Here is a 20,867-nt window from a genome sequence, read left to right on the forward strand (position 1 = left end):
TTCTTCGTATATTTAACTAATTTGCAGTATCTTAAAATAAAAAGACTATGATATCGAAAATTCTGCTTGTACGTGAAAGAGAGAAATCTTTTATTTTAGTCAAACTTAATGTAATTTGCCAATAAGCGCGTTCAAAAAAAAAAAAAAAATCTTCAACTCGTTGCGCACACGCGCGAGAAGAGATGCTCCAGATATACTTATAACGCTATTTAAATTGTGCACGATGACATTTTAACGATTTTCAGCGAAACGATATTTTGTCGTGCGATGCCGCGATCTGTGTTTTAACAATTCAATTATTCAGCGCTTGTTGTGTTCGCGGTTCGAGTTAATAAAATCTATTTGAAAACGAATTAATTCTCTCACTTGACTACACAACCGTCTCATTATTAAATAAGATGATAACAATCCCGCTGATCGATCGCATCTTTCTAAGATGCTTTAGTGACATACGTTCCCAATACCTATATAGATAAAGTTAAATTTGATCCCAACGAGGAGGATCTTGTAAATGTTTTTGATCATTTTCAATCGCGCTTTGCATATCACAATATAGTATATATCTATAATAGTTTGTGTATTTATGATTTTTACCGCGGGCGCGCAATTAAAACTGTTGTAAAAATGTACAAATAATTGTTCGCGAAAGCCGACACGGAATTCCGTCTGTGTCATTAAGTCGTCTGTTGATTTCACCTGCGATGTTGATGGTTAATCGTCGACGCGAAAAACAGCGAGTAATTAATCGAATCGTAAAACACACTCTGTTTCGCCTACGCACAAAATATCATATTACGCATCCGAACTTCTCCGAACGGAGTCACGCAAGGATCGGCACTCTGATAAGATAAGATATTATCGGGACAAGATAAACATTTCGAAGTGTCGAAAAAACATAGAATCAGAAAGGGAAGAGACATTCTAACTGTGGTTGACTAAGGGCAAGATTGCGCTCGCGTCCGATGTGTTGTTGCCATCTAACAGAACGATTGATAACGAATGATAACTCGACTTAATTATAAACACACGCACGCGTTTTGTGATTTCGACGAAAACTTTATATATCATTCTTGACCTACCTCATTTGTTTTTTACGTTTGCTCAAATTGTAAGGTACATATTATTACGAAACGTGCAAACATTTTTTATCTCACGGCGTATCGGCGAAACTGCAGAGTTTAATCAGGTGCGTGCAATTGATTTTTGAGTGATTCACATGGAATCGTTCTGTTGCCAGTCCTTATAAAACGGCGCGCCGTCGTTTCTATCGCTTATAGATTATCGGCTAACGTGCTTTGAATGAATTTTCTATCACAATATTCACAACATCTTCTTCGGCGCGAGACAACGTTTGTTCCCGTTTTCGCTGTTTTTCAGTTTTTCTTTACCGCAATTTTTCTCGCGCTGTTGAGATGTAGTTACAGAGATCAATAATGCCTAAGGTTTACTTATAGACAATTTTAAACATCACAGACTGACAACAGAAAAAATAAATGCGCGTTATATTTTGATGATTGTTTTTAAAAACCAATACGCTGAAAGATTTTAAATTTTATCTAGCATCTAGATGAACATGTTACAAAGAGAGGAGAAAAAGAGAAACTGCAAGATATACATTATAAAAAATATTTTTATGTCGTAAAAAATTTATACTTGACACTCCTTTTTTGACTTAGTTTTAAAGTGTGTATATATTCAAGTAGAAAAAAAAAGAAATTAAAAATAAGCTACGATTCAGTTTAGCATTACTTCGCCATCTACTGGCGTGCTCTGAACTTTTTATTGATAGCAGTCGTAAACGAGCAGAACTCTGCACGATTTTATAAACGTGTTTGATTTTTTCTAGAACATTTTTGTTACACCACATATATAATATTTGTGTATAATTTTGTGTAATATTCCTATTAAATCTTTGTAAAATTAATTGTACTTTGTAAATCGAAGTTGTCTTACACATATTCAACAGACTTCATAATTAATAATCAAATGTAAAAATGGACGCCAAAATCGGTGATTGTTTAGCTCATTTTTTGGTCCCGCGACTTTGAGATTAAATTGTATGTCAAACGATATCTTATGATGAAACAACAATCACACAAAATTTTCAAGTTGAGGCTATTACTAGTTTACAAGTTTAATGAACGATCAAAGTAGTCAAAATTCAATAAAGCTTCACCCCATATGTTTTGAAGCACGAAGTTTTATATATCTGTCCGATATAATTACAATTTTGTATCTGGAACTTTTGCTGGTAAAAGATTTGAAGTCAAATTATCAAAAATTCAAAATGGCCGAATTAATATGGCAAATTACATATGTAAAAAATGTTCTAATTTCTATAAAACATATATAGGTTTGAGATTCGATAAAAACAAAAACAAACTCAAACAGATGCAAATAAGTCCACGGAAACCTCGCTGAAGTTTATTTAGCTCTAGTTTCAATGCTACGGGTCCGCAATCAATACCATTTTCTCTATTAATTTTCTCATAGTCTAGCACACAAAGTTCAAGCTCAAAATTTGTCTTCACCAAAATCAGTAATTCTTGGTCTAATTTATCAGCCTGTTCTAATCTGTAATACATCATCTCTATTATTAACAAAATATGTTGCGCTTATTTTACTCTCATCAAAAAAATAAATACCTTTTAGTCATATTGCTTATTTGTTCTTCTAAGAGTAATTTCTCCTTGACCGATTCTCTTAGCACTGCAATAGTTTCTTTTGCCATGTTTAATTCCTTTTCGAGATCGTCAGCCCTTGCGGCTCTTTCCACTATCAACTTTCTCTCCTCCTATAGTACTCTTTCTGACGTGTCTAGCTTAAGTTTCATATTCTGTAATGCAACTGTACTTGCAAGACACTTTTTTCATTTGAAAAGATTTCTTCCATTTGTCTGCGTATGTTGTGCAGCTGTTGCACCGTTGCTTCTTGATGAGTTAATCTAGTCTTAAGTGATATGACCTACAAAAAAATACATCATTCAATGTAAATTCACATAAAATTTTATATAAATAAAACAAATTTTCACACATTTGCTCTGTACTGCAAGATCTATTTATTTGCATTTGGATCTTACTTCTATTATGTCATCTTACTTCTTCTTTTAGATGTCGCCATTCCCATGAACTACCTGAAGCAGATTCAGACTGCGTTTTATCAAGTGTAGGTGTATCAGAATCATCTAATGTTGAACGTTTTGGAGAAATAATGCTGTCATTGCTTTCATTGAACTTTGTAGGTATATAACCAGTTTCTGATAATTGCATTGGTACTTCAGTACTTTTACGGTAAGATTCTACTCCGGAACGTAAATCTTCTGTCATATTAATGACGCTTGTTGGTTCTTTGTCAGGCATCTTCAGGCGCAAACTTATATTTACCCACGCGCAATATAATGTGATTACAAATATAAGAGCTTAAAAACAAACATAAAATTTGTTTACACTTTTCATTGATTATTTATTACTCTTATTCTTATCTGTTTTATCGGTTTTACTTTTTAATGTTTATTTCCTATTCCTTGACGTCGCAACTTGTCACGATTAGCGAGCCATCAATACCAAAACACCATATCTTGACCACAGAGAAGATTGAGAGCGGCCAGAGTCATATAAAAAATTGTAATAGTTTTTCAAAATTAAAAATCATGAAAATTCTCACTGCAAAAGAGAACAACAAATAAATAATATATTTAGATATTTGTGTATGTTTACCTTGCGCGTGATGACGTGATTGCGCTGTAATTCACCTTCGATCTGAATTCTTTCACTTCTCGCCACCAGTAATGCCGCTTTTTTTTCTGCGTGCAACACCGCGCGCGGTCACAACGCGGAATAGAACCGCACGCTGTGGACATAGCAAAGAATAGAACCATGTCCACGTTTGGACATAGCGTACGCATCGACGAGTTGCTCGTGGACATGGCTATGTAGTTGCGAATATACACCACTTGTGGACATAACGCTAGCTTACAGGACGGAAAAGCTATTACAATTTTTCATATGACCCTGGCCGCTCTCAATCTTCTCTGTGGTCAAGATATGGTGTTTTGGTATTAATGGCTCGCTAATCGTGACAAGTTGCGACGTCAAGGAATAGGAAATAAACATTAAAAAGTAAAACCGATAAAACAGATAAAAATAAGAGTAATAAATAATCAATGAAAAGTGTAAACAAATTTTATGTTTGTTTTTAAGCTCTTATATTTGTAATCACATTATATTGCGCGTGGATAAATATAAGTTTGTGCCTGAAGATGTCTGACGAAGATCCAACAAGCGTCATTAATATGATAGAAGATTTACGTTCCGGAGTAGGATCTTACCGTAAAAGTACTGGAGTTCCAGTGCGATTATCAGGAACTGGTTATATACCTACGAAGTTCAATGAAAGCAATGACAGCATTATTTCTCCAAAACGTCCAAGACTAGATGATTCTGATACACCTACACTTAATAAAACGCAGTCTGAATCTGCTCCAGGTAGTCCATGGGAATGGCGACGTCTAAAAGGAGAGGTAAGATGATGTAATAGAAGTAAGATCCAAATGCAAACAAGTAGATCTTGCAGTACAGAACAAATGTGTGAAAATTTGTTTTATTTATATAAAATTTTATGTGAATTTACATTGAATGATGTATTTTTTTGTAGGTCATATCACTTAAGACTAGATTAACTCATCAAGAAGCAACGGTGCAACAGCTGCACAACATACGCAGACAAATGGAAGAAATCTTTTCAAATGAAAAAGGTGTCTTGCAAGTACAGTTGCAAGAGAATAAACAAACCATTCAACAGTTAGAAGTCAGACTTGATGTTGCAAGACGAACTGTCCAGGATTTAAAAGAGGCACAGGTTACTGCTGAGAAAGAATGGTTCCAGGTAATTAATTTGCATATATTTTTATAGTGTGTTATCTTATCGAAATTAATTTTCATTATTTATCTCATTTTTTAAGGAAAGAAATAATTTAGAAAAAAAGATAGCAACACTGATGGACGAAAATGCAAAATTGTCAGAGAATCTCAGGAATAGCTCTGTAAAAGAAACTTCTCCTGTTCCTAAAGATCCTTCTACTGATCCAAATGAATTACAATTGAAATTGGAAATGATGGAGACTAAAACAGCAAAGTTGGAAGAGAGACTGAAGGACTATTTCAAAGTGCAGCAGGATTACGAATTGCAGAACGTAGAATTACAGAATATGAAACATAAGCTAGACAAGCTTGAGTCAGAAAGAGCACTATGGGAGGAGGGAAAGTTGATGGTGGGAAGAGCTGCAAGAGCGAACGATCTCGAAAAGGAATTAAACATGGCTAAAAAAACTATTGCAGTGCTAAGAGAATCGGTCAAGGAGAAATTACTCTTAGAAGAACAAATGAGCAATATGACTAAAAGGTATTTATTTTTTTGATGAGATTGAAATAAGCGCAACATATTTTGTTAATAATAGAGATGATGTATTACAGACTAGAACATACTGAAAAAGTAGAACAACAAGTAGCGATGTTGGAGGCGAAACAATCCGAGCTTATGCTTCGTTTGCAAGAATATGAGACAATTGGTATTATTGGCGGACCCACAGCATTGAAGCGAGAGTTGAATAGACTTCAGCAAGCTGAGCTGGACTTGAAATCGGAAGAAGGTCAGCTCAGATCGAGATTGGACGCAGCTCTACGAGAATCGCAGAATCTATCAAAGAATTACGAGGATGCAAAGAGATTGGCTTCCGATGTAACATCATCAAAGGAAAGATTGAACAAGCTTGTAAGCAGACTTCAGAAGAAGATGATTCTTGTTACGAGGGAAAGAGACAGTTACAGACAGCAATTGGATCTATACGAAAGAGAGATAACAGTAGACGGCAACAACGCGATAAACGAAAGAATACCTGCTCTAGAACGCGCTATAGATGGATACAGGTAATAGTGTATTTTGTCACGTCTTTAAGCAAATTTATTTCATTAAAAAATAAAATGATTAAATTATCTTAGAGAGCTAATCAGCAAATTGGAAGCGGATCTTCAAGCAGCCGATGCTGATACTCAGAGGAATGAGAACAATAAGTTAAGGGAGCAGATTGAACAATTGAAAGGCGAGCTCGAACATCGAGCATTAAAAGGTGATTTCAACTGCAACGCACGGGTGTTACATCTTGTGATGAATCCCACAGCAATAGCAGAAAAACAAGCTGAGGAAAAACAATTGGCATTACTGCGAGAAGTGGAAGAACTCAGAGCGAAGATGACGTCGGGAAATTACGGCGCAACCACGTCATCGTTACACGCGCAAGGTAAACATACACACAAGTATCTAAATATATTATTTACTTGTTTTTCTTTTTTTGCAGTGAGAATTTTCATGATTTTTAATTTTGTCCGATATAGAAATCACGGAGTTGAAGCAATCGCACGAGTTAAAGATAACGCGTTTAAAGGAGGCTTTCAAAGCGTCGTCGCAAGAATACAGACAAGCGTGTTATCAGTTGTTTGGCTGGAGGGTCGATCGAACGAAGGAAGGTTGCTACAAGCTGTCTAGCCAATATGCGGAATCGCCAAATGATTTTCTTTTCTTTCATGTTGGAGAGGCTGTGGATTTGTTAGAAACCACTTTTTCCGCGACTCTGGGCAATTTGATCGAGCAATACTTGGAGAAACAGCACAGTGTTCCCATGTTTCTCAATGCCGTACAGTACGAGCTTTTCAGTCAACAAACTGTAACAAATGTTATAACATAATATTCTACTTTCAAATCTCTGGTATTGTTATTTGTAAGTTCTACCGAAGTTCAAATATACAATATACAATTTTTGATTTTTCATATTTTTTCATATTTGAACCAATAAACTATCTTTTTGCGTATGTAAAAACTTGCGTATGTGTTGCTACTAACAAGTATGTGTCAATAAAATATAGACACAACCTACATAAATCTATTCTATATGTCTATCTTTACTACATATTCAAGATGCACAACATTGTTTTTATATAAAATAAAACATATATTTCCATGGATACGTATGAGCGTGTCGTGTCAAATCTCGTGCATGTGCAGTTTATTTTCAACCACGTTAATATCAAAAGTGTCTACAGAGAGAGTTGTATGCGTTTGTGTGCGTGGTACACACAGTAACGCAACTCTGTCAGCACGCAACCATTTTCAACCAATTTACCTATGTATCTTAAAAGAAATATATATAAATATATCTATGATAGAATTCTAGTTTTCTTCTTAATCTTGTTGTTTTATTTGTGCGGCAGATATATTTTATCTAGACAATAACATTAAGTAGAATTTTATTAGCGGTTTACAAATATAAGAATCCATGAGAAATATCTTTAAAGAAATGCAGAAGAGGAATATACATGTGAGAGCGTTAAATATTAGATATATAAAATAAATCAACTTATTACTATCTTACTTTATTATATAACTATGTATATATATATAGATACTTCATATATAAAATATTGTACATTTTATTACACATGTAAATATTTAAAATTATTTGTAGGTTGTCAATAATATAAATAATATATGTAGAAAGGGCCGATACGGAGTAAAATACTAGGTGTTGATGTATAAATGATAATCTTTACGTATTTCACGGAGTATAAATCAAACAATTATATTGTTGAATAATATAAATTCTATATATACATGTATAAATTGTGGAATATCATGTGTTTAAAAATGTCAAAATCTGCTGTTTTTCTGCTAGATCTCTTCTCAAGATAATTGCACTAATTTTTATATTAAGTAAAAAAATAACGTTGCCAACAGCGATAAAAAAAGTACAAATTAAAAATAGAATAAACAAATGTAATTAAATATGGAATATGCAGTGATGGATAAGATAATATATAATATATATATAGAAATATGCATATATAATATCATTTATATAATCTTTATAAACTGTGTTGGCAAAATACATTTGAAAATCACACAGTTTCTATAATGAATGCGTAGTCTTACCTTGACTTTTACATTATAATTTTCCATTATAAATCCGCAATATTTTTCTGAAAAAAATATCTTTTTTTCATATCGTTATTTAAAAAATACTTTCTGATATCACGTAAATTCGCGGTATGCGAAGGCAGTGCTAATAAAAAAAAAAAAAAAATTGAAACAAGTTAGTAGTGTAGTTGTTTTATGTGCGTATTTAATTAAGATTTAGTAGATATCTTAACTTTATACTTGATTGATAAAATAGAAGAAAAGAGCTTGTTGTAACCACAGAAGTGTTATAAACTATAACATCAATAAATACACAAGTTTTATCAGAAATGTCTTGAAATCGCGTGCACATAATATAGTTTTATTTCTAACGTCGTATCTTTGGTCGCACGAGAGACGAAACTCATTAACACCATTACAAATCTGTTAAAATTACATAATAAACAAAATAAGCAACAAAAATATCGGCTGTAATATAAAAAATTAAATGCAAAAAATTGCACAATTAAAAAAAAATCTAAAAATTATACGCATCACACACATACATATTCTTTTAAGTTTTTTTTTTTTAAATCATATGTTTTGAAGACTTTGAGTATGTTTATGTATATTTTTGTTCTTTTTTGTTTGTGTGTAATAAGAATTTCAAGAGAACACAACACTTTTATTGAATAAATACTAAATAAAATTCTTTAATTATCAATAAAAAAGACTAATTTTTTAGATTTTAAATTTATTTTTTTCTTTAGAATATGCAAAAATCTACATTCTTAATCCAGTCTTTTTTGTCTTGTATATTTTCATTGTCTAAATTGTCTTAATTTTAATATTTTGTGTAAAGGATATTTTAGGAAACAGGTTTTTTGGTCCAACTTTAGAAACATTCCATTAACTAAGAAATCCTCTTAAGTAAGAAATAAGTTCGTAGGTTTGATTTGCACAGAAATTTTTGACTCAATTTTCCAAACACATTTCAAATTCAAACATGAACTTATTTGATTAAAAATAAACGTCATAGTTTCCTACAGTTAGACTCTCAAACATCTCATTTAAACAAAAAAGCTACTTACTTTAGGGTAGTTCAATGTGGGTCTCTACTCATCATCAGCGACATTTGTGTGTGTGTGTGTGTGTATGTTCAGAACATATACTTATATAACAAGTTATAAATACAAATTTCCAAAGCGAAATTTTCAATTATATATATATTGAACTCATGTGTTGAATACGAATGTGTTGAACAATTTAGAACTTGTTAATATGCTAATATGCCAGCAAATGTTGTATATATGTGTGTATGTGTGTGTAGTTGTATAATTCTTATTATATATTTCAGAAAAATAGTGTTTAACAGATACTGGTCGATTATGGCCATAATTCATAGCCATAAGCACATTCTTTATGATTGCGAACTATATTTTTCCCGGCCTTGTAATATATTATCAAAACACATATAATACAACTACGATAGCAAACCGCCACTGGCATTAGCGCATAATTAACAGGTGTTTCAATATTTGCGATCCTGTGAGCCCAAGTATGTAGCATTTTGTGTAAAAACGCAATAAATTATCATACAAACATCGTGTATTATGTGTCACGTTTCGATGGTGGTATTAAATGTTCCGGCAGCTCGGATGGAAGGTCGTAGCCTTCGAGCTTAACATTAATTAAATGCATGGCCAAAGCGAATTCGTCCGCGTCTAGGAATCCATCTTTATTAATATCCGAAAGTTTCCAAATCTTTCCAAGCACGCTGTTTGGCAATTTGGACTTGACCATTTCCGATTTGGCCGCTACAAAGTTACGCAAAAATATTGAAGAGATACAGAGACAAAATGGAAAATCTTTTCATATATTCTCCAAAAGATTATATAAAAATATATAAAGATTATACAAAGAGTATATATAAAAGAAAAGGATTACATATATGAAAAAATTTATTAGCGTCACACCTGCTCCTGTAATTTTTCCATCTTGCGGTCCGAGTGATTCAAAGATGCTGTCGTACTTGTACCTTTCCTTATTGACTATCCATTCTGGCTCGCCTGCACCTGCATCAATTCCCTCTCCTCTTTTGTATCCGAATGGACTAACCTGATCTTCAACACCTTCAAACGCACCACCTGTCAAAAATCATATATATAGTTCACATGTGTATACATTTTATATTAAAAGTCTGTATATAAATAACATACACTGACATGAATCATACCTTTAATAAGTGGTTCCGAAACCGTGGTGACTTCTTCATGCGGTATCATAGCCATAAGCTTCGCAATGTCTTCAGCGAGCATTTTATCTACTACTTCTAACAATTTGGGTTTTAAGGGATTAAATTTGCTAAAATCGTGATGCGCTAGACATTCTTGCATTTTCTTCAAATCGGGAAAATCTCCTGGAGAAATCTGTTGCTCTCTTTGAATTTGATCGTAAATCTGGCCCAAGTTTTTTATCAGGTCCTTCTTCTTAGAATCTTTACCAAACATACTTGGCATGTCCTTTCGTAAGGCGCTTATTATGTACGCATGCACCTATGATTAGTAAGAACAAAGTTTTTTGTATATAAATTTTTAGAGTTAAATTAAAAACAACTTCATAAATTACATACTTTTGCCAAGCGAGCTCGTTTAATTAAATCATTAAGTTTTCTTAATGCAGCATTTTTTGGGAGTGACTGCATGTCTTTGAACAAGTCTTGTTCTTCATCTTCGAATAATCTAAAAGATTTACATGAATGTACACAAATATAGAAACAAATAATATGCAAAAAAGAACATTGAAATGGCAGTTGAAGCAAACATAGTTGTTGTTTATAAAAACCTAAATTGAAGATCGAAACGTTTATACATTTATACATTTACCTATGCGTTTTAAATAAACAACATCTCACACCTTTACACTACAACGACTGTGTTTGCTTCAACTGTCATTTCAACGTTCTTGTTTGAAAATATTTGGAGCTAATCATCTTTCTTTAAAATTTAAAAAATATGCAGATATATATATATATAACATATAAAATGAGCATTCACCTTCTATTAACATCATATCTAAGTGGCTGATCCCAAAATGAGCCAATATACACTCTAGCTACTTCAGGAGTCTGTAACACTTTCCCTAAGGACCACATTAACGCACCATATACTCTCATGAGTTGCTGATGATCAATCATATCAGCTTTATTGAGAACAATTCTAATTTTATCATCATGTCCACGTAATGCTTCAATAGATCTACGAAACTCGTCTGATATATCAAGCTTGTGAGCGTCAAACAATAATATAATTCTATCTACACGTTCGGCAAACCATTCTAGAACACCGGTAAAATCATATCCTCTGTCAACCTAAAAATAACACTTTGTATTTTATACACTCATCATTTTTTATACTCTTAAAATATATTTAAAATAAACATTTATTATAAAATATTTGTTTTTTTTTCAGCTGTAAAACTAAATAATAACTTTATGTACAAAAGCAACACTTACTCGTTGTTTCTCACCAGATAATATACCGGGTGTATCAACTATAGATATGCCTTTTAAAACAGGTGACGATACTGTTGAGCACTGAAATCTATTCAAAAATGCGTTGCCGAATTTCGATAGTGGTCTGAACTGCTTGTTTGGATCTACAACCAAGGCATTTCCAGGAATGACGCCCTCCTTTTCATCATACATAACCGCGATGAATCGATCCGTGGTGGGCTCAGGTCCGATCCTGATGCCAGGAAATTCTCTTTCTAGAAGATATTTGATAAACGTGGTTTTTCCCGTCGAGTATTGTCCAACCAAAAGTATCATGGGTTTTGCATCAAAATCCGGATCATCCAGCTGCGGCGAATGAAAGTCATGGAATTGGTAATATTGTTCCAGGGGCAACAATTTTGACTTGTATATCCTCTTGAGACCTTCCGTGACATTTTCAAAGAGGTCTTGCTTGCTGTTCTCATCACGGCTCAGCCAGCTAAACATATTGGCGACCTGCACATTAAACCAAATATGTATTAACAAAGAGAGCACTTTTTGAGAATTCATTACAACTTTACTATTATTAATTAAAATGCCGAATCTCATCAGAGGTCTATAAATTTTCTTCAGACCTCTTTCTTATCAGACTTTTAATAATCCCTGATAACTCTGTAAACTTCTATTGTAATTTAAAGTCGGTCATTCCAGACTGATAAAACAGCTCTGATCTACAAAGGTTAAGATGCAATCACGTCGTTAACGCTAATAAAAGTATTCCCCGTATTAAATCCGCACTTATGAGCTGTTTCACTTTTAACCTCCACGCTTTTAAACGCCGAAGTAAAAAGAAAGAAGATGTCACAGAAAACATAAAAAATCTTTCTTTCGCGTTAGAAACACAAAAAAAAACCTAAAATTCTATAACATTCTTCAAAAGCAAATTTTGTCGTGGCACCACCTTTTCTGATATCTCGCACTTTATCTCTCTTCTTTTCTTTTTTTTCCTTTACTATATTACATGTCCGATATCTTTAAAACTCAGTCTTTTGGAATTCGAGGCAAAGTACCATGACACGTGCAACGGAGAGCAAAGTGCGATAAGACGGAAAAAAAAAAAAAGCGTGAAAACGAGAAGCCGCGCGACCAACCTTCGCTCGGATCCGCCTCTCAAGGCTGCTGGACTTAAACGCGCTACGGTGACGCACAGAGCGCGACGAATGCGAGAACGAGCGCGTGAAGACTAACGGAAAAAGCTCGGACTCGGAAGGTAGCTTCGAAGACCGTCGAAGCGATGCACCGCTGACGTGAACGTATCTGTATCGACACACACCGCGGACAACGCGGACTTCCGGAGAAAAATGTGGTGGCGGTGGTGGAAAAGGAACGGGCACAACTCTCCCAATTTCAGTGGCGCGCTCAGCGGTGACGCAAAGCACCGACTGCGCGCCGAGCGAGGAGGACGACGAACGCGCAAACGAGCGCGAGCGATCGCGCGACGGAGCGAGGCGGAGTCGCGCGCTTGTAAACGATATACACGTTCTTTTGAGGACGCCGCCCCCCCTTCCTCTCGCCCTCGTACAAACGCGCCGGACAATTGGCAACGCGTGGCGCGTAAATGAACGGGATGTGAGCGAAGGAAAAAACAAAGAGAGAAACGGATTTATATACGTATTAGATATTTACTTTGAATTCACACATAATCGTATTTTATTTAAAAGAGTAAGTACGAAAGATAAAAAAAAAAAATGTTCAACAAGCGTTCTCTTTATATTCGCATCTCGTCGTTACAAATATCGTTTCTGATTAAAGACGAGCTTGTGAAAATTTATCTTTATTACACCGGGGACAAGCAAGATTGAAAGGTACAAGATTCACATGTCAAAGTACACATGTGCGAATATATAAATCAAATACTTAATGTAATATATCGTTCACATTCGGAATGATGAATGTGATTTAGACACACACCGTTTCTTCTTATATCGTGCGAACACAGGAAACGAACTGTTTCAGTTTTAGAGTAAAAGCAAAAGTATAAAAATAAAAATGTAAAAAAAACAATATATACCTACGTAGTAGACATTGAAATCAGAAATGATTTGATCTTTGGAGTTGCAAATTAGAAGATTGGTAATCTCGTTGTCCTAAAACGAGATTGCGATATCTCGCGCATGTCGAATTGGCCGTGAACGCGCTGATTGGCCCCGTGCGCGCAACTTCAAGTTCGCTGATGAGATGATCGACGATTCGTGATCACTTCGCGATTAAAATGTGCGTTAGCTTTATCGAAAAAAAAAACTTTGCTTCATCGAAAGCAAATAAACGATAAGAAATGAACATAACTCGAGGCGGGGGAAAAAAAACGTAAGTTCAAACATGAGATAATGCTATGTGATTCTGCATTATTTTTCTCTCTTGACATTTCTGTCATGTTTTTTATACGTTTGCTGTTGCACAAATTGACGCTCGTAAAATAAACCAAGATTGCGTACAAACACAAGTAGAAATTCTTTTGCGCAAGTAAAATTTCATGAGTTTTTCTGTTAATTTTGAATTTTGCCATGTATAAATTTTGATATCGTTAAATTTCTCGACAAACGCGTGATTTCGAACACTCGATGTTGCACGCTGTGCATTTTTCGCGACGAAAGTTGACGATTATTTTCCAATTATTTTCAAATTTTTGTCCAACTTGCAGTTATCAAATGGAACGAGTCGCGCGGGAAGTGACGGTTTAGCGGACTAGGAGAAGCTAAAAAAAAACACACGTGATGCGTTATTTCGACCGTGAATTTGTAAAGCGAGAAACGTACGAGAATGTGTTCAAGGTACGGGAAAAGTTGATCAAATTAATGTATATTTTATGAGATTCACGACTCATATTTCGATACGGAGTTGCATCAATACATATATCTGTCAAAAGAGCAGAATTAAGCAAAACGTTCCTTTCATGCTGAAATATACGTATCGTATGTTCACACGTACATCCATTCATAAAATGTGCTAACTGTGCGTTCTGTGATGCATACACGTATGTGTTATATTTGAAGGAAACTTCCTCAAATGGAAATAAAGATTTTTTTCTCTCCCTCCTTCTCTCATGCTTATCTTTGATTTATAATTGAAATATTTTTCTCATTGTATTACATAGTTATGCCGTTAAAAAAATATAAATAATCAGAAATTAAAAAATAATAATCAAAATTAGAATGACACGTTGTTCACCCAACATTTAATCTAAATAAACGTACATGTGATAAAAAAAAAACGGAATTTAATTACGTTTGTCAAAGGGATTTGCAAAAGTTTCAGATATAATTAACGAAAAATTGCGTGAAATGTGCATCGTGACTTATTTTTATTCACAGTCACACACAGTTGTTGAAGAGAGAATCACAGTTGTTAAAAAGAGAATCTACATAAATAACAAAGGGGATAAAAATAGATCCGTAGAATTAGAACATGGTAGGATGTCTTAGGTCAATGGGACTTCCGTTCATATGTGTGTGTGTATATATATACGAATATATAGTTATGTAACGTTGGAACGATAATGAATGAAACACGACATAATGCGTTACAACATATGACCATGCCAAGAGACAATCGATAACTGTGACCTTCTTCTCTTCGTGTGGCGATCGAATTGCGACCGTGAGAATTGTAAGAATACATAAAGCGAAGAATACATAAACAGATTTCTGAGTAAAACCGCAATATTTAGATTGTCAAGTGTGAGTCATGGGGAATTGACACAAGTACAAGTTAGACTTTCTTTCTGTGAATTATTTTTTCTATAGAACATCGAATAACATTGAATAACACATTTCTGTTCGAATTTGATTCAAAAGTAGTAAAATTAGTCGGGCAATAAAATGTAATTTTTTTTTTTGTTTTTAATATCTTGTTTATAATTAGTACTATTTTGTATAGTCTACCTGAGAAAGATTTCGTATTCCTGACTGTGAAATATTATCACATTGAGCGCAAATTCAATATATTGTACAAAAATATTCGTAGATTGTTAACAGTTTTATTTTCAATTTATTTTGTAAAGTCAAAAATGTTTTTTTTTTCAACCTTTGCATCAAATGTGTCTTAATTAAAATCGCAATGACAAAACTCTTGTTAAATTGATCAGAAAGCGAAATACGCACACATCGAGCGGACATATGTTGCGTATATGTTATCTACTACCGCATTGAAGACAACAGTTTAATTGCTAATTGCGCACGCACTATTTGGTGCAACAGACAATAGTTCACGCAATAATCGTAACGTGGTATTACGCAATGATATGCAAAACGTTCAGTGTCAGCTGGTTGCATAAGCAAACCAGGCACATCCCGGTTTAAACGATTTCGTATCCGTTTATTCATCTTAACTAGCTATATGCTTGAATTACAACTAGTTTGCTAGGATACCGGAGCTGTGACTACAGAGATATTATGCACTTGATCATTTGCAGTGCAAGAAACACCACGAATATCTTTAAGAATTTTCGGTTCTCTGAAACAGATGTGTTTCGAAAATATTAAAAAGAGTTTAAAAACTAACACTTATCAATAGTTTTTATATTCGAGTCTGTTTCTCTTTTTCTGAGATAAAAACACAACTCAGGCGTTCATTTTATTTTATTTTTTTTATAATTTGCTTTTTTTTACATTTGTAGTTTTTAAGCTATTACTTATAATTTATTCTTTATTTGTAATAACAGATATATACGTGACTTTTCTGTCGTGAAAAGAGGAAAAACAACTTGATTTGTATAACATATCTAAAATATTCTGAAAAGGAAAAAAATATATTGCTTCAAAGATATTATTACTAAAAAAATTTTAATTTCTCCAAGAAATATAGTTTCTCGGATCTCTAGAAAATATTTTTCAACAACAGGTATTGCCATATCTGACAGTAATATAAACATGACGAACGGTGAAGATATTCTTATCTGTTATCGAATCTTGCATGATTCATATTCTGTTTTTTATTGATAATTCTTTTAACGATAATTGCTCGATCCTCGATAACGTATCAGAGGCGCCTTCTATGTTAAAGTCGTTGTACTACGTATTCGTATCGACACATAATCCTTTTCAACCATTTCCGCAAATATACAGGGTGTCTCATGAAGACCGTATCACCGCTCGTAAGCAGATAGAAGGGATTGTTCTGAGTCGAAAAGTCCAGAACCATTTTTTTTCTATTACATATAATAATGCGCGTGGTTCGCTGACGTACGTTCGGCTAAAGGTCGGCGCTGATTGGCTTGATTTATTCAATAATTACTCCTTTATTATATGTAACGGAAAAAAATGGTTCAGGACTTTTTGACTCAGAATAATCCCTTCTACCTGCCTACGAGCGGTGATACAGTCTTCATGAGACACCCTGTATATATTTTTTACATATGTGTGTAAGAAACATATATGTATGTTAAACGTATGTATATATTAAATATATATGTATGTTAACATATGTATACATTAAATATATGTTTATTATATTTATTACATATATTTTTAACACATATGTACTAAACAATTATATATTTTGCTCTTACAGTGTCTTACGGTGCTATTTATCGATAAATCCTTCAACATGTGCTTTTACGTGAAAATGGAAAACGCAGTACTCAACATAAACAACGAGCTTCTATACTGCACTTTGGTGAGTAAACACTTCACATGTTTCTTTTTCTATTGTTCAAATATTTTCTGCGCATCTATGCGATATAGAGATATCTATTTCGTATTTTTATTGGATATCACTCGATAAAGATTTAAGTGCATAATTTTAGTCAACCGCTTATTGCAATAAAAATGGCACATGTTACAAAATTAATTCGTATGTTTTATTCAATAACGGTTCAATATATATCTACATTAAGATTATGATCTCAAAGTTAGATATACATTTACATTTAATATCACTCTTATGTTTATCAAACTTATAAAGTTTATTGACGTGTTTCGTGTTTTTCATCTATCATTTGTAACAAGTCGTAACATTACGTAAGCATAACGTTGACTTCCGCGTAAAAAAAAACAAACATTAATGCACTCAACAGACACATGACGTGAGTTTATATTTTACACTCCGCGTCCCAGTCGTCCGGAATCACTTCGTGCAACGTTTCCTTCAGATTTTGCAACAAACAAGGACTCACGCAGTTAGGTATTGTCAAAGGATGCGCGATTTTCGTTTCCGAACTGTTCAAATATAATGCCTGTAGCAACAGAATAGAAGACATGTGTAAAGAATATATACATACATATATTTTTACATATGTATTAATTATAAAAATTACAAGAAGATAGAATAATGATACGCGAACAAAAACTACCTTTACTTCCGGATCATCTCTATTATTGGCACGATGCACCTCGAGTATGAACATAGCTCCGTAATCAGGTAGAAAAAGATCACTGGTAAATCCCATCGTTCTCATCGTGTTGATGATGGTAATATCGTGAGCAGAGTAAAGGTAAAATCGTTTCGGTTTCGAATTAGTTACAGTTTCTTCCATGTGATTTAAAATCTCCTTCACTAACGGACCTGTGAATATCGAAATGTTTTCGCAATCATATAACGCGATATATATTTTTAAACATTTATTCGCAACGCCAGTTTTCGTTGTGCGAAAAATTTAGTTGTTTTACCTCCCTGAAGACGTTTTTGGACAGTACTGTCGGTGAAAATTGCCAAGCTGCGAGCGGCTATTTCGCGCATTTTATTATTGTAAAATTTTCGCGTCCACTCCGGCAACTGTAAACCGTTTTGTTCCTCAACCTCCAGAATGTTGTACAGAAACTCAACGTCGGTGATTGTTGTCATATTCTGTCCGGTGTGTTCTGTTAGTTCTCTGTAATACTCGGTCATTTTATCACCTGATCTTTCCGCTTCTCTCAAATACGCTTCTTTCAGAGCTTTTTCAAGTCGCGGGCACGGTGCCTTTACTGTTATCAACTGTAAGTTAATGTTTTAAAAAAGATAAGTTTTATTATAAAAGTTTATTTTATCATAAATTTTATCATAGACCTACTATTAGTAAACAAATTTGTAACTTTTTTTTATTTATACATTTATTGCCATAGAGAATAGTGAAAAAAATGACAAGTCAAAAAAGAAGAAACTTAAAAAGAAGCTTTCAAAGAAATTCTATGTATACAGTACGTTATATTCTCTCTCTGGAGATCATATACCTTGTCCAAGGTTCGCGGTATCGAGTGCACGGGGATAGGCGTCCACGCCAATCCTGGCAGAAACATGTCTTCGGGACTCGGTGGAAATAATCCTGCGAATAACGTTTGTCCTGACATGATGCAACGATCTGTGTAGCTGCTACGCATCAGCGTGGTTGCGCTTTCGAATTTATTGCCAACTAAAGCGCCGTATTCCTGGCGGACCCATTGACCCACGTTATACAACTGACGCATCCCTTTCTAAAAATAAATTTCGAGACGATATTTTATTAGTTTTTGCTCGAATGCATATTATAACTGATATCCGAGCATATTTACGTGAAAATACCATTTTATTTACCACGTGTTCAGATATTTCAGCATGAAGAAATAATATTCGTGTAGTTTATATACCTTGGTTAAAGCGCCCAAACCACCAGGCCACGTGTAGTTTATATAAGGATCCTTGGGGTAAGTCATTCTAGGGTTTCGGTCGCCATGACGAAATAACTGTCAAAATATAATCACAGGTTTTGTTACGAAAAAAAATATTATCTCGTAAAAATATTATTCTGATAATACTTATTCTTCAATTGTGTGTAAAAACATACACTCTTATTTTCGTTACGTGGTATTTATACATGTGTGTTCAATTAATTATATAATGTTGTTTGACTTTCTAGTAACTAACAAATTATAATAAAAATAAGACTATCGCGAAATAAAGAAGTAATTTTTATTGCACAAATTTATTTTCAAAACATAATTTTAAAAGATCAAACTAAAATTTTACTGAAACTTGAAAATTATATGCCACATTAAATTGTGTGAAAAATGAACTCATTGAAATATGTTTCGCTAAAAAATTGTTATCATAAAAAATTTTATTAATATAAAAATGAAGCGCGGTGTGCGAGAATAATTGTTTTACAAAGGAATTACTTACAAAAACCACCTGCTGCAACGTACTGTGATTAGTAGTCGATGACGCAAACGCAGTGTACGCTAACAGCGTGCAACCGATGAAAACTGCGAGTACAGCCACACTCACGCAAACCCCAAGCTTTCTAGAACGATAGTTACCCATTGAACGTCTTCTTCTCCAATCCATTCGGACCAATTACGCGTTTCCCGCGGCGATTCACTATATCTTCTTCAATCGCAAACTAGATCATAAACTTGCGCTTGTTATCGGCTAATGCAATGAAAAAGAGAAAATCTTGATGAAGTATGTATGTTCCTTAAATTAAATATGTAAATTGAGTTTAAAATATTGTGGAGTTGGATTCTGCGCGAAATCAAAAAATATAGTTTTCTTTGATAAAACACGAAGTTTTCGATGCAGTAATAATAAAAATTTAAATGATAAGAAAGAATATAAATAAAAATTATTTAAAATATAATAAATATAATAAATATATAAAGTTATATTATATATATATATATATATAGAATATAATAAATATAAAAATAGGTTTTCGTAAATATTATAGAGATATAGAAATTAAAAATAGAAAGAGAGAGAGTGTGTGTGTGTCTTACACGGAAAAAAAAAGTTTTTACCACAGCTAATTACGGTTTGCTGAAACTGAATTTGCTGCTGTAGCTATAAAATTTTCTATTACATAGAAACAGTTTACTGATATTTCTGAATATGTTGACATGATAGCAAAATATGTATGTCTTGTAGCACTAAGAGTTTAGGTGTCCATAATACTACCAAAATTTAAGAACCAAATTTTTAGCTGTGAGAACTAACTTTTTTTTTCCGTGTAATAAATAGTCTAAATTATCAAGTTTGCGCCTTTATATCAGGACTACTTTATCCGAGATTATTTTCCAATACTGTAAAAAAATACTCTAACAAAAAACTTAATTTTAGTTCGATGTAGAAAAAATACTAAAACTAAATTTTCTATTTTCTTAAAAAGTGTTATCTTAACCACGCGCGTTTTTTACAAATTTAAATATATATAGAGTGCTTCGGGAATAAACGGCCAAACTTTGGCATCGTATTCTATTCTCCCTAAGGATGAAAAAGGTTATATAAGTATAGATTCGGAAATCCTTAACTAAGGAATGTATAAACGGTCATGTGAGCCGTTCGCTGGATGTTGTGCAGAAATATGCGTGTATATATATATATACACGTGTAAATCTTACACGTGAATTTTTGAATTGAGATTTCAATTCTTAAATTCAAAAACTCACGTGTAAGATTTACACGTGAGTTTATATATTTC

At 33.5% G+C, this 20,867-nt stretch overlaps 3 protein-coding genes and 1 long non-coding RNA gene across 10 annotated transcripts in view; 1 reads left to right on the forward strand and 3 right to left on the reverse strand.

Moving 5' to 3' along the window:
• Positions 1-2,402: 2,402 nt before the first annotated feature.
• LOC109857606 lies at positions 2,403-3,859 on the reverse strand. Its single transcript, XR_002250520.1, has 5 exons — positions 3,717-3,859; positions 3,500-3,576; positions 3,080-3,418; positions 2,646-2,964; positions 2,403-2,574 (listed from the first exon to the last, which is right to left on the reverse strand). It is a non-coding gene; the product is annotated as an uncharacterized LOC109857606 (long non-coding RNA).
• A 173-nt stretch (positions 3,860-4,032) lies between these two features.
• LOC109857601 (mitotic spindle assembly checkpoint protein MAD1-like) lies at positions 4,033-6,937 on the forward strand. The gene is made up of 7 exons (XM_020434081.1): positions 4,033-4,118; positions 4,200-4,519; positions 4,654-4,884; positions 4,961-5,400; positions 5,472-5,924; positions 5,997-6,295; positions 6,390-6,937. The coding sequence occupies exons 2-7, from the start codon at positions 4,259-4,261 to the stop codon at positions 6,737-6,739; spliced, it is 2,034 nt and encodes a 677-aa protein (XP_020289670.1). The 5' UTR covers positions 4,033-4,118; positions 4,200-4,258; the 3' UTR covers positions 6,740-6,937.
• Positions 6,938-9,141: 2,204 nt separating this feature from the next.
• Positions 9,142-13,610, reverse strand: LOC109857739 (EH domain-containing protein 3). 4 transcript variants are annotated; one of them, XM_020434400.1, is made up of 7 exons: positions 13,513-13,610; positions 11,459-11,953; positions 11,001-11,314; positions 10,577-10,685; positions 10,181-10,499; positions 9,921-10,091; positions 9,142-9,761 (listed from the first exon to the last, which is right to left on the reverse strand). In XM_020434400.1, the coding sequence occupies exons 2-7, from the start codon at positions 11,942-11,944 to the stop codon at positions 9,556-9,558; spliced, it is 1,605 nt and encodes a 534-aa protein (XP_020289989.1). In that variant the 5' UTR covers positions 11,945-11,953; positions 13,513-13,610; the 3' UTR covers positions 9,142-9,555. The 4 variants fall into 4 exon arrangements, with proteins under 4 accessions (XP_020289989.1, XP_020289979.1, XP_020289961.1 ...); XM_020434390.1 differs by having other exon boundaries at positions 13,509-13,608; XM_020434372.1 differs by lacking the exon at positions 13,513-13,610 and adding an exon at positions 12,589-12,893.
• A 3,662-nt stretch (positions 13,611-17,272) lies between these two features.
• Positions 17,273-20,867, reverse strand: part of LOC109857705 (lysosomal acid phosphatase-like) — a 5,065-nt gene continuing 1,470 nt past the window's right edge. For 3 of the 4 annotated variants that reach the window (XM_020434317.1, XM_020434299.1, XM_020434308.1), the window contains exons 2-7: positions 19,571-19,819; positions 19,039-19,134; positions 18,646-18,885; positions 18,103-18,409; positions 17,787-17,998; positions 17,273-17,669 (exon numbers count right to left, since the gene is read on the reverse strand). In XM_020434317.1, coding sequence (XP_020289906.1) covers positions 17,526-17,669; positions 17,787-17,998; positions 18,103-18,409; positions 18,646-18,885; positions 19,039-19,134; positions 19,571-19,735 — 1,164 coding nt within the window. In that variant the 5' untranslated portion in view covers positions 19,736-19,819 and the 3' untranslated portion in view covers positions 17,273-17,525. The remainder of the gene's footprint in view (positions 17,670-17,786; positions 17,999-18,102; positions 18,410-18,645; positions 18,886-19,038; positions 19,135-19,570; positions 19,820-20,867) is intronic. The other variant, XM_020434326.1, reaches the window with a different exon arrangement.

The sequence above is a fragment of the Pseudomyrmex gracilis genome, unplaced genomic scaffold (genome assembly GCF_002006095.1).
Source record: "Pseudomyrmex gracilis isolate BER0280 unplaced genomic scaffold, ASM200609v1 scaffold_5, whole genome shotgun sequence".
Taxonomy (NCBI): Eukaryota; Metazoa; Arthropoda; class Insecta; order Hymenoptera; family Formicidae; genus Pseudomyrmex; species Pseudomyrmex gracilis.

Excerpts from the sequence above, each read along its gene's own strand:
- LOC109857601 (XM_020434081.1), top strand. The coding sequence starts at position 4,259 with ATGTCTGACGAAGATCCAACAAGCGTCATTAATATGATAGAAGATTTA. Across the intron at positions 4,885-4,960 it reads CTGAGAAAGAATGGTTCCAG|GAAAGAAATAATTTAGAAAA; the intron begins GTAATTAATTTG and ends TCATTTTTTAAG. Across the intron at positions 5,925-5,996 it reads CGCGCTATAGATGGATACAG|AGAGCTAATCAGCAAATTGG; the intron begins GTAATAGTGTAT and ends AAATTATCTTAG.
- LOC109857739 (XM_020434400.1), bottom strand. The coding sequence starts at position 11,944 with ATGTTTAGCTGGCTGAGCCGTGATGAGAACAGCAAGCAAGACCTCTTT. Across the intron at positions 11,315-11,458 it reads TATCTGGTGAGAAACAACGA|GTTGACAGAGGATATGATTT; the intron begins GTAAGTGTTGCT and ends TGTTATTTTTAG. Across the intron at positions 10,500-10,576 it reads AACGAGCTCGCTTGGCAAAA|GTGCATGCGTACATAATAAG; the intron begins GTATGTAATTTA and ends TACTAATCATAG.